Source organism: Panthera pardus, unplaced genomic scaffold (genome assembly GCF_024362965.1).
Source record: "Panthera pardus isolate Hobbes unplaced genomic scaffold, ASM2436296v1 HiC_scaffold_7, whole genome shotgun sequence".
In the NCBI taxonomy this organism is placed as follows: domain Eukaryota; kingdom Metazoa; phylum Chordata; class Mammalia; order Carnivora; family Felidae; genus Panthera; species Panthera pardus.
Window position 1 is genome coordinate 73,765,098 of NW_026527002.1, and position 12,886 is coordinate 73,777,983.

Here is a 12,886-nt window from a genome sequence, read left to right on the forward strand (position 1 = left end):
TTGATTGCTCAGTTTCTGAGAGTTGTGTGTTTAAACCTCCACATAAAATGATTCCTTTATCTATGTGTCCCTACAATAGTTGCCTAATATATTTGGAAACCGTATCGTTAGATTAACACAGGTTCAGTCACGATATCTTCTTAATGTATCATTCCTTTTGTAACGTCTCTCTTTGCCCTTAGACAATTTATTTTCGCCTTAAATTCCATTTTGCCTCAAAATTCAACACTTTCCCTTTGTTCATTTCTGTACGAAAAATTTTCCATCCCTTTATTTCAAGTTCTGCATTCTTTTGTTTTCACTATGTGTCAAGTAGGTAATACAACCCCAAAATTTTAAGTACATATGAATTTATTTATTTTAAGTTTATTTATTTATGTTGAGAGAGAGCGAGTAGGGGAGGGGCAGAGAGAGAGAGAGAGAGAGAATCCCGAGCAGGCTCTGCACCACCAGCACAGAGCTTGACACGGGGCTCAAACCCACGAACCCATGAACCCATGAACCCATGAACCCATGAACCGTGAGATCATGACCTGAGCTGAAATCAAGAGTTGGACACTTAACCAGTTGAGCACACCCCACACCACCAGAATTTGAAAAATTTACTCTCTTCACAGTGACCAGTATGCTCTTTAAAACACGTGGGTGAAACGATACCACTCCCCTAACTAGATGGTTCCATCGGCTTTGCATTTCTTCTAGAATAGACCCTAAACCCCTATGCTCCCATCCGGGGTTCTGCGGGACCTGCCTCCCTCCTAGCAGCCCTCCTCCCCACACTCCAGCTCACTCAGCGCAGTCACCCGGGACCTTCTTCCGGTTCCTTCCACATTTGTAGCCTTGCCCCTGCCTGCAAGGGGCACCTTGCTATCTCTGCTGCCTCCGGTTTTCCTCCTGGATATTTGCATGGCTGTTTGCTGTGCATCCTTCAGGCCTCGGCTCAAATGGGAGCATGGCCTTTCCTAACCATCCTTGTAAACGATCCCTTCCCCCCTCCCCCCCTCCCCCCTACCCCACGCCTACACACACTCTGTGCTGCTTTCTGCACTGCATTCCTCACGGTTAGGAAGTTTCTTGTTTATTGATGATCTCACTCTCTGTGATATCAGAGCCCTCATACTGGTTCTCACTGCTACAGCCTAATTGCCCAGAGCAGTATCTGGTATTTAATAGGTTTCAAAAAAAAAAAAAATTTGTAGAAATAAATTCTTAGAAGAACAAAAAAGCAGAAACCTCGAAAGTGATTCGCAGAAGTAATGTAGTGAAGGCAGAATGTTCATAACAATCGCTAAGAAGTTGTTCTCTCCCCCGGCCCCCTGTGTCCACCTTCGAGTTTGATAAGACACCCTCAAAATTCACAAAATCCGGTTTTTTTTTAAGGCTGCACTTCCAGAGAAAGCTGAGCTGCTAACCAGCGTGTTTCCTCTTGATGTCCCTTCCTTTCCTCTCTCTCTGATGGCGAGTTTATTTGAACATTCAAAATCCAAAGAAACTTCCAAAGGAACCACCCATCCACCTTGCCCAGGAAGCTCTCACCACATCCCAAGGGTTAAATATTTATTAGGTATATTTTAATCAGAAATAAATACATGATTTAGCAAAGTGTAATGCTTGCCACTTAGAAATACCTCTGAGTGCTCCCCTAAAGTTCCCAGCACACTAGTCACAACGGAAAACGACGCCTAAGACACCGTCCAAACATCTGGCGTTTGCAAGGTCCCCCTGCCTCGGGCTAGAAGTCAGCATCCCAGTGTTACATTCACTTCCCATACATCGGCTGGTCCCTTTGTAACAGCCTTTAGGGATGGTTGGGGAAACCATAAATGTCTTCTGGTATAAACACACGAGAGTCTGACGATACAGAAAATCACATAAATGCATATACACATATCACTAGCACAGTGATCACAGATCTAAGGAATGCGTGTGGTGAACAGATTTCTTGTATCAGTCAGCGAGGGGTATCTCAGGCGCCCCTCCTCCCCCTGACCCCTTTGCAACAGGGGAGAATGAGTCACGGGTGTCTCTGCGGCCCCCTTCCTAACAGGATCCGGCTGGGCAGCCTAGAGATAAAGACTTCTCCTTTTCTAGAACTTTACTGCGCTTTCTCTCTCATCCCTTAAAATTAGTATGACAGCACTAAAGCCACTCTGACTCCCTTCTTTCCTGGAGCTCAGCAGTTTTATTCATGCGGCTGCCAGACCCTTTTTAGAATAAAATACTGGAGGAATTAATTCTTTAGAATTAATCAGTTTCCTTTTTTTTTTTTTTTCCTCCGAAAAAGCCAATCATTCTCACCTACTCAATCCAGCTGAACTCATACTCTATGAAGTCCAACTGAGACGTGAGCTCTTGGGACACCCTTACCTGATCCGGTTTCCCCACCCCCGAGCCATGAGCTGATTTCCTTTTTATACCCCTCTTTCACGATATTGGTTTGTACACTTTTTTCCCTGTCTACGCTGAGTGCCTCTGCTGATCCTTCCTTCCTTCCTTCTTCCCTTCCTTCCTTCTTCCCTTCCTTCTTCCCTTCCTTCCTTCTTCCCTTCCTTCCTTCCTTCCTTCCTTCCTTCCTTCCTTTCTCTGACGTGGGACCCAACACAGTGCCTCTTCAGGCAATCATGAGTGAATAATTGCGTTATTACTGGTGAGATTCTCAGCGGGTCGGAGAAGCCCTTCCTGTGCTGCAGAACCATGGCTGGGGACACCATGAGTTTGCCCTGTTCCAGGGCTACCCTCACACTTCCCTGCAGGCGGCCTCCCTCTCTCCCACCTGCCCTCTGCAGAAGCAGGGAGGCCGTCTGACTTCTGTACATGAGGCTCTGACACCAGGAGGCCAACAGGATCTCCTGCTTCAGGGATAATAGGGAAGATTAACGTGTTTAGTGTCACCGAATTCCCTTAAAAAGAGGGGAGCTGCACACCAACGGTCCGGTTATGGTTGGGTTAGAAAAGTTGAACGCAGGAGACCAACTTGCAAACCTAGACTGGCCAGGCCACGGCTTTCAGCTCATCTCCTTCTCAGGCTTTCGTCATTGAGAAGTTATCTCTGAGGAGCTCAGAGTGTGACCACCTCGGACAGTTTGTTCGAGGACAGTCTTGTGCCCTTTCTTGTAAGATAATGTCTTTATCTTTCCCACAAACACAATAAGCACACACGAATGCGCAGGCTCTTCTGAAGTGTTGCCAGATCACATCCTGATTCAGCGACGTTCCGCGACGTCTCAGTACTGATCAGACGCCAGGGAGGGGCTCCCTTGGTCGTGATGTGGCTAGAGAAGATGTGAGTTCAAGTCTCCAGGTGCCTTCTCGTGGCTTCTGGAAGGTGTGCGGTTCCCCAGGGACCAGGGACCCGGGCCTCTCTGCCAGATTCCAGGTGACGGTTCAAACCTCCGTTATTTGGGGCACACGCCACGGTGTCTGTTCTGAGGCTAGTCTTCGAAATATGGTGGCGAGAAGAGCGAGCTCTTCCTCTTACTGCCGCTGTATATCAAGGACATGCTTTTCTTCTTTCGGTCAAAGGACGTGCTGTCATCGCTGGTCAGGGACAGGTAGGAAGCGATGCTTTCCCGAAGGCCGTAGCTGAAAAGGGACTCATCCACGCCAAGCGAGTTCCTGGCTCCCTCGGGGTCATCTTGCAGTCTGCGAGTGGGAAGGACGGTGGCAGAGGAAGGGAAAAAAGGGAGGGACATAGGACGACGGAGAACAAGAAAATGAGAGAAGAAGGAAAAAGGGCTGGTTAACATTGCTCTAATTTATTGTTCTAATTCTGCTTCTTACATTCGTGGCTGTGCGGTCTTGGAGAAATCACGTAACCTCTCTGAACCGCCATTTGCTTGGATGGCTACACCTCCCAACTGCAAGTTCGAATGAATATTTCTTTATGATATTTACAAGGAAGAGCAGTTTTGTTCATCTCCCAGGCAGTTCTGATCTCTGACTTTCCTTGAATTTGCCAGTGGAATGTCTGGATCGGTGTTTGATTAAGATAGCTCACCAATTCCCAACGACAGATATCCCTTAAAAGGTGATCGCTGCGAGGCCACAAGCTGGGTCTGCCTCCCAGGGGGCGGTGGGATTCTATGGGTGTGCACCTGCTCAGAGCACCCACCCTCAGCTTTCCACAGGGCCGGCTCTAGCTTGCCCTATTTTCAGCGGTGTGGCTCACACACTGGTCTGGGGTTCATACATTCATGTGGGACACACACACACACACACACACACACACACACACAGACACCCCACCTGGCTACCCTTTTCCAGTCAAAGGTCTTCTGGCGCAAGGTGACAGGCGAGTCGGGGGCCCTCACTGCCGGGGCGGCCGTGCTCTGAGTGAGGCAGGGTGTGGTCAGCACACAGCAGAGACCGTCAGCCACCTCTGAGGAGAGAGGCAGACGCCTGGTTAGTGACTCCGGGATGCCCCAGCCAGCCTGGGACGCGGGCCCTGAGGGACCATCCAGTACAGTGCCCGAGTTGTTCACATGGGGAAACTGAGGCCAACATAGGAAAGAGGCGTGGCAGGGCGGAGAGTCACGCGCCCAGTTGAGTGTGTAAGAGATGCCAAGATGCCCTGAGTACGCCCTGAGTACGCACTGAGTACGCACTGGGCTTAGCTGGGTGCAGGTGGGGCATTAAGATTAGGATCCAAAAGCAACTCAGCCGGGGTTTGGATTTCAGCTTCGCCCTGTTAGCGAATCCCCTTGAACCTCTCCGAGCCTCAGTTTCCTTGACTGTATACTGAGAGGAACAGGCTAACAAGTGAGAACAGGTCAGGCATGGCTCCATCAACCGCGTGGTGTCCGATGACTGTCCCCGAAGCCTGCAGAATGGCGCGTCCTCCTGGCCAAGCAGCACATCCGTGCGCAGGAAGTCAGGAAAATAAAAGACACGTGGAAAGAAGACAGGAAGGAAGGGGGAGAGAGTAGGAGGGAGGGGACGGGGGGAATGGAGGGGAGGAAGTAAAAACAGAACAAAAAAAGAAAAGACGCAGGAATAAAGGAGGAAGAAGACAAAGATAAGGGCAAACAAGGGAAAGCGGAAAAAGGAAAAAAAATGAAGAGAAATCTCTCTTCCCTAGCCTGGATACGCATGCACAGAGGATGAGGAGGTGAGGGAGACTGAGCCAGAAATAAAGGCTGGGGCCACCCAGTGCCAGTAGACGGCACCGGTGGGGGTGTGAGAGGTTAACCCTGAGGGCGAGCCGGAATCCGGGCCAAGACAAAAAGCACTGAGGCTCCCAAGCACACGCAGCCCGAGCCCGGCGCTGAGCTGGCCTGAGCGCTTCATTTCAGCCAGCAGCACGTCAGCTCTGAGCAGTCAGTACCCTTACACCCACTTCCAGAAGGAGGAAGCCGTGAACCCTGGGGTCAAGTCACTTGCTCAAGGTCACAGGAATGCGGTCGGAACCTGCCTCGTTGACTCAGAACCAGGCACTTGTTCCAAAGGCAACTCCTTGCCTCTGCAGTGGAGGAGAGAGAAGTCCCACGTGCATCTGGGGTCTGGACACACCTTATTCTCTGCACTCTGCAGAAGTTTCCAGAATGCTCACTCCTCTCCCACCCTTGGGCTCCCAATGACTCTACTACATTCAAGGGTCCCCCTTTTCAGCCCTTCGTTTCCCTGGCCATATTTGGGAACTTGTGTCCTGCTCCATCTGGCCTCTCAGTCACCACCAGGCACCAGATCCTTTGGGGCCAGACATCTCACGCTCCTGGTTTTCTTTTTGGTCCTAACAACAATCTTCCAAGAGGCAGTGCAGTCCCCATTTTATAGATGAAGAAACCGAGGCTTCAACATGTTAACACATTTACAAACAGCACCAGGTAAATAAATATAAACATCGTGGAACACAACGGTGTCTGTTCAGACCCCTCGAGGCACAATCTTTTCTCATTCTGTGTCTCTAGATACACTCTGGTGGGAGGTCAACTTGGCCACATTGTTTCCACCGTGGGGCACCCAGGGGCACAGAAAGTATTTCAGCCATTCGCAGCAGTGGGCTGATGCGTGTGAACCATGGACCGATGCAGCGAGCAGGGGCACATTTCTGGAAGGCATTGCTCCTGTAACCAGAGCAAGCACCTTGAGCGCCCTCGCCCTGGAAGCCTCGTGGGTCTCCCAGGGTGTAACATCGTTGCTGGGGCAGCCTCCTTTCCGTGTTTGCTTTTGTCTATGCAAAACTTATGGTCTCCCCACCTCTCGGATGATTGTTATTAAAAGCCAAATACCACAACCAACCTTTACTCATAATCAGTAAAAGTTGACCATCTCCAGGACTCCCTTCCTCTTTCATTTTTAGCTAAGCTGCTAGGTTTCCAGGTATCACAGAATTAACATTTGGTATCGGTTATTTTGAATCTGCCCCACTGCGGGCTGTGATGGACACATTACATTATTGCAGGTCACCCATTGTATGAACAGTCATCGCACCCACCTGCAAGGGAACTGTTTCCATCCACCTTCCATGGCCCGGGAGAGGTGGAGTCTCTGCCCAAGGTCTCACAGTGCCCAGATTGCAGCTTGGGCCTGTGTCTCCCAAGAGGCCATTCTCCTCCATGCCCCGCCTTCTCCTCCATGCCCTGCCCTTCCCCATGCCCCGCCTTCTCCATGCCTCGCCCATCTCCTCCATGCCCCGCCCTCCTCCATGCCCCGCCTTCTCCCCCATGCCCGGCCTTCTCCTCCATGCCCCGCCCTTCTCCATGCCCCACCTTCTCTTCCATGCCCCACCCTTCTCCATGCCCCACCTTCTCCATGCCCCACCTTCTCCATGCCCCGCCCTTCTCCTCCATGCCCCGCCCTTCTCCTCCATGCCCTGTCCTTCTCCATGCCCCACCTTGTCCCACATGCCCCACCTTGTCCCACATGCCCCGCCTTCTCCTCCATGCCCCGCCCTTCTCCATGCCCCACCTTCTCTTCCATGCCCCACCCTTCTACATGCCCCACCTTCTCCATGCCCCACCTTCTCCATGCCCCACCTTCTCCATGCCCCGCCCTTCTCCTCCATGCCCCGCCCTTCTCCTCCATGCCCCGCCCTTCTCCATGCCCCACCTTCTCCATGCCCCGCCTTCTCCCCCATGCCCCGCCTTCTCCTTCATGCCCTGCCCTTCTCCATGCCCCACCTTCTCTTCCATGCCCCACCCTTCTCCATGCCCCACCTTCTCCATGCCCCACCTTCTCTGTGCCCTGCTCTTCTCCATGCCCCACCCTTCTCCTCCATGCCCCGCCCTTCTCCATGCCCTGCCCTTCTCCATGCCCTGCCCTTCTCCATGCCCTGCCCTTCTCACTGGTCTTGTGTGATAACCCAGGCCTCGTGGGCTCCTCTAACCTTGAAATGCCCTTCAAGACCCACAGCCTACAGAATGCTAGCAAAGATACCCAGGGGTGTGAGGTCCGGAACCCAGATGTGGGAACATGCATATGGAGTGAGGGTAACTTCTTTCTTCCTCCCTCCGATAGGCCGGGGAAGGGGGGAGGAGGAGGAGGAAACGTCCTGGCTGAAGAACAGAGCGGCAGCCCGCTTATGGGTCAGTCCCTCTCCTCAGTGCTTTCCCCGTGCTCCCGCCGATGATTTGTCACAACATCCCAAGGAGTAGGGACGTTACATGGAGAAGAAAATGAGGTACGGAGGTGAGCAACCAGCCCAGGCTGCCCAGAAGATCTGGGATGTGAACACGGAGGTTCTGGAGAGAACTTTTTACCATTTCTCCCTTTTCCGTGTAAAATGTCACCTCCTGGCATTCTGGCCTTTCACAGTCTACCTCTGAACTCTTCTGACTACTCTTACCCGTCACCTCCATCAAAACCTGTCCTGCTTCTGCCATCGTGGAGGGGACGCTCCCCATCCTGGCCAGCATGGAACACTAGGACCTCTCTCCTGGGCCCGGGAAGCATGTCCGAATGAACAAAGCTCAGCCCTGCTTTGAAGAGCTTTCTGGGAAACCCACACTAGGACACCGTTCGCTGGGTCCCAAGGCAGAATGACCCAGTTCTAGGGAATCCCCAAAGGCAGGCGGGCAGTCCTGTAAACACATATCAAAGGAGGTGGCTTCCTATTGGTTTGAAGGCTGAGGAAGATTTGGCCAGACAGAAAGAGGGAGCAAAGCCCCGGGGGCCCGTAAACATGTGGTCCACTTCAGGAAGTGCCAGCTGTCTGTGGTTGCAAATATTGGGGCAGGCTAATTCTCTTCATCTGCAGGTAGAAGGAAGGTGGGGTTGAGATTAGCTGCGTTTTACTCACTTACGCAGCATTCACAGGCAGCCTGTTTTAGTGTGAAATTGACGGTCTGCATTAACAAGAACAGAGGGCGTTGAGAAAGCGGGGTGACAGCCAAGTCAATCACCTGGCAGGTATCGGTGACCCGTGCACATCCTAGACACAGGCACCGCAGGGCAGTTAGCAAAAGGGGGGGCTTCCCTGATCCGTCCCGACGGGGTGTTTCTTACCAGAATAGTGATTCACCAGGTCCTCCAGGCACTGGAAGGTGAGCCTCGGGGAGATGTAATACCAGTTGTTCGGAAGGCGGAAGATGCGATAATGCTTCACCTGCCTGTGTCTCACCGAGAGGGAATAAAAACCTGCCGGAAAGGGAGGACAGGTCAGAGACGTCCCACGTGTCCCCGCTGAGGGCGATCCGCCGAAGAGCCCCCCACCACGGTGGCGGAGAGACTTTCTCAACCTTGTGATACAGCAAGAGTACCCGGACGTGCAGTCCCGGATTTGGAGGAGCAGACGCCAGAACCCCACCTTTGGGGACGTAGCTCACTGTGCAGAGACCACAGGAGCCTGCTCCTTTAGCAGCCACACTGCAAACAGGTTTTCAGGGGCACCTGCTTAGTCTTTGTGAGGTTAGCATTCGGGGTGCTCCCACGTCCTTTTCTGGAAATTACACGATCGGAGCTGGGTTGTGCCCTGCAGGTCAGGATCCGTAGCTGTTCTCAAGTCCTTCCCAGGCGCACAGCGTTTCCCTCCCTCTCCCATCAAGGCGAGAATGTCATACCACTTCCCGGTCCCTACTCCCTCTTGGTTCTGCCTTATGCTCGGCTTTCTCAGAAATTTGGAATAAGCGGCAGTTAAGACTTTTTCTGGGTAGTCTTAAAAATAATGTAAAACGTGCTGTTTTTCCTTAAGTGTGGGTTCGTGAAGTAGAACTTCGGGCGAGCGCCTTCACCTCTCTTTGCCTTGATTTCCCCAAGTGGAAAGACTCGGGCCTAGGTCATGTTTGAGAGTCCCTTCTGCTCCGTCTTCTGGGTCTCAGGAGTGAAAATGTTCATGATGCAGTGAGAGAAGGAGGTTACTAGCATCTACTGAGTTTTTGCTCTCTGTACATGCTGCTTGGGGGCTAAGCTATTTCCAAACAATACTCTCTGTTGGTTTTTAGAAAGATTGGGATGTGTCGCCGCCCGATATTTTATATAGATGGAGAAATGAGGCTCAGAGCCCCTAAGTGCTATGGCCCGAGGCACGCGGCCTGGAGACGGCAGCTCCGGGGTCTGACCCTTGTCCTGAACGGGCTTCCTCGAACATTCGGATGGGCGTTCCTCTCTTTGCCCCAGGTCTGCCCTCTGAAGCCCAACATGTGTCTTCCTGTAACGAAGACAGGAACTAGAAATATGGTGAGCGGGTCAAAGGTGGCAGGTGGAAAATGATCAGAACTTTGCATACCCAGCCCCCACCCCCACCCCAGCCCCAGCCCGGGCTCGGCTGAAGGTCTGCCTGATAAAGTCTTTATTTTTAGATCAACCCTGGCACCCCAAACTGGACTCTTCCCTCCCTTGGCCATGCCTGCTTACAAGTTCCATGTGAGTCTGGGTCTCCTGCCTCCGGGGACCGCCAGGACATGCACAGGAAGTTTGGTCTCTGCTTTTTGATCTTGTTTTCCCCCAGCACCCTCGAGGTTTTGAGACAAAAGTTGTTCTTGAATTTTTTTTTTTTTTTTTTATCATGTGTATATGGTCCATGCTTCTCTAAAGTCAGGCTGATGCTCATTTTAGTGAAAGGTCCCAGCACCAAGCCGCCCTGGCCCTTCATAGGTACGTGGGAAATAGTCTCAGATACCGCGTGTTCTCTTCTTTGATTGTGACTATACAAGAAGCAGGCTAAGAACCTGTGAACTTGTCTTCTGTTTTTAAAAAGGTGTTATTTTTAGTATGGGGAAGCCCTAGCTGTTAAGTGTTTTGTTCCTGTGAGTTAAAGTGCTTACTACCTCCCGGACTCCGTGCTAAGCACCTTCCTAGTGTTAATCCCACGTTATAGGAAAGGGTTAGTGAGACAGGTGCCTTCTCAGGAATTCTTACCGCCAAAACTGGCGCTCAGAGCCCGTCTCTGAACCATGACAAAGAGCGCCGCTATTTTGTTTCCACTGAACTTCTTTTGTTTTAAATGCTTATTTCTTTATGTTGAGAGAGAGAGGGAGGGGCAGAGAGAGAGAGAGAGAGAGAGAGAGAGAGAGAGAGAGGGAGAGGGGGAGAGTGAATCCCAGGCGGGCTTCATGCTGTCATGGATCCATGTCTCATGGTTCATGAGATCGTGACCTGAGCCGAAACCAAGAGTCAGATGCTTAACTGACTGAGCCACCCAGGTGCCCCTTGCTGAATTTCTTAACGTGTGGGCCGTAAGGAGGTTGTAACAGTAACGATCATAGCGAGTGTGTGCGAGTAAGCATCTGCCTGTCCTGATTCTCTAAGCTCATCGGAGGGCACAGTGCGAACCAGTATGGAAGGTCTCCTGTGTAGCAAGATTATTTTCGAGTGGCACCGCCGAGGAGAATGCTGCCGTGGCAGAAGTAAATGCCCCGCTCAAGGCCCAGAGCTTGAGAGCACAGGCCAGGCCCAGGTGGAAGCCTGCTCGCTCTGGCCCGGGGCTGCCTACCCCCTTGTTGGCTTTCCTTTCCAGGCGATGGGGACATTTCCCAGTGGGACTGAGTCTGGCAGGTGGCCCCTCCGGGCCAGGTCTCGGCCACCTGCCTCTAGGCTTCCCAACGCTGACGCCGATGCTGACGCTGGCCTCCCCAGGGGCTGTGTGGGCTGCAGGGAGCTCAGCCCCATCGGACGGGCTTGCGTGCGCCCTGAGAGGCGGGAAGATGAACCGGGCCCCGAGTCAGCCGGGAACAAAACGTGCCCCTCTCAGCCCTCGCGTGGCAAGAGGAGTCGGAGGTGCCTCACCTTTTTTGGTCTCACTCTCTCGGATCATGAAGGAGCCCATCTTCGTGTCCGGCAGCAACAGAAGTTCCTCCGCCTTGTCCCTGCCCAGCCCTTCAAACAGCCATCTGGGGAGGAGAAAGACGGCGTGAGGGTCCTGAGCACGCCCCCTCCCGCCGCCCGCCACACAGGCAGGTGGTACCAAAATTAAGAGCAAGGTCAAGTTCATACAAAACTGTTGGGATTAAAAAGAGGAGGGCGATGGACTCTTTGTTCATTCTTTCCTTTCTTCCTTCCTTCATACTTTTATTTTTTTTAATGTTCAGTTATTTTGAGGAGAGACAGAACAAGCGGGGGAGGGTCAGAGAGAAAGGGAGAGAGAATCCCAAGCAGTCTCTGCACTGTTAGCGCAGAACCCGACGTGGGGCTCGAACCCACGAGCTCTGAGATCATGACCTGAGCCGAAATCAGGAGTCGGGTGCTTAACCGACGGAGCCACCCAGGCACCCCCATTCGTACTTTTAATCTTTCACATAAAATTCCCGAGTGCCTACTGCACACCAGGTATTACACTGGACAATGAGGGCACAAGACAATGAGGGTCTTTCTCATCCTGTTCTCGAATGCCAGCTGGACTGGGCCCGGTCTGTATCATATAACATACAAGCATTCCCAAACACGATAAGGTACCTGTCCCTTGTACCGTAATGACCCTGCCCCTCCCTCACCACCCCACGAGGGCAGGGACCCTGCCTGTTTTGGCTTTGTCTTTGTGTCCTCATTATCGTGCCTGGTTTGTATTTGTGAGTGTATAAGTGGGCACAAGAAAGAAAGAAAGATGCCTAATCCCACCAATTTCACAAGCCCCCCCCCCCCCACCTCGCCAGGCATTCATTACATTTCCCTGCTGCCTTCCCTCGTCCAACATGTTTTAAACGAAGTTGCCATCGCACTCCTGTGCATTGACATGGGTTTCTTGCTTTTTTTTTTTTTTTTTTTTTTTTTTTTGCTCACCAGTAAAAAATTGTAAAAATCTAAAAAATAAAGCAGTTGTAGCACGGTGATCCGGCTTTCCAACGGAATGTTCAAGAGCCAGTGCTCTTGAATACGCACGGAAGAAGAAAATGCTTTGTTAGCACTTGGCCGGGGCGAACTGAGAAACAGTTACACATCCTTTTTAACAGTTTCCGTATTTCAGGGAGTGAACCTTGGCTTATTTAATCCCCAGGTCTGAATTAGCGCTTGCTGGGACATATTCACTATGTCGTCTCCTGTGGCATCCCCAGACCACGCAGACGGGTTGCTGGAGCTCTGTGGCTGGGAGAAGACCACAGCCTGATAATCGGATGCCGTTTATTTATGTCCTGGCCTCCGAGGACGATCTGTGAAGATCCTGATTCGGCCTGATGTTTCAACTGCCCCCTTAGTTTTGCACCATGCATGGTGTGTGTTAATTATTTTAGTGTCTTGACAGACATTCATCCTCCCAAATCCTTAGGTGAAAGTCCACTCACAAGAACGAATGCACTAAAACCCACGGCGATAGCCACGTATGGATACTAATTATGGGCATGTTAAGCGCGTGAAATCTGATCCTCCTCTGAACCCCCTAAGACAGGTAGCTTTGTCTCCCCTTCACTGATGAGGACGCTGAGGGTCAGAGTGAGCAAGTAGTTGGTCCAAGTCACCCGACGTCCGCAAGTGGTAAAGCTAGAATCGCAAGGCAGTTTCCTGGGACATCGCATTCCAT

At 51.8% G+C, this 12,886-nt stretch overlaps 2 protein-coding genes across 9 annotated transcripts in view; one reads left to right on the forward strand and one right to left on the reverse strand.

Annotated features, from left to right (window-relative positions):
• The window catches only part of TG (thyroglobulin), a 242,962-nt gene that overhangs the window by 143,340 nt on the left and 86,736 nt on the right, over positions 1 to 12,886 (forward strand). The window lies entirely within an intron of this gene.
• The window catches only part of SLA (Src like adaptor), an 89,991-nt gene continuing 78,645 nt past the window's right edge, over positions 1,541 to 12,886 (reverse strand). For 7 of the 8 annotated variants that reach the window (XM_019459805.2, XM_019459804.2, XM_053896103.1 and 4 more), the window contains 4 exons: positions 11,161 to 11,264; positions 8,443 to 8,574; positions 4,246 to 4,378; positions 1,541 to 3,642 (listed from right to left, as the gene is read on the reverse strand). In XM_019459805.2, coding sequence (XP_019315350.1) covers positions 3,432 to 3,642; positions 4,246 to 4,378; positions 8,443 to 8,574; positions 11,161 to 11,264 — 580 coding nt within the window. In that variant the 3' untranslated portion in view covers positions 1,541 to 3,431. The remainder of the gene's footprint in view (positions 3,643 to 4,245; positions 4,379 to 8,442; positions 8,575 to 11,160; positions 11,265 to 12,886) is intronic. The other variant, XM_019459810.2, reaches the window with a different exon arrangement.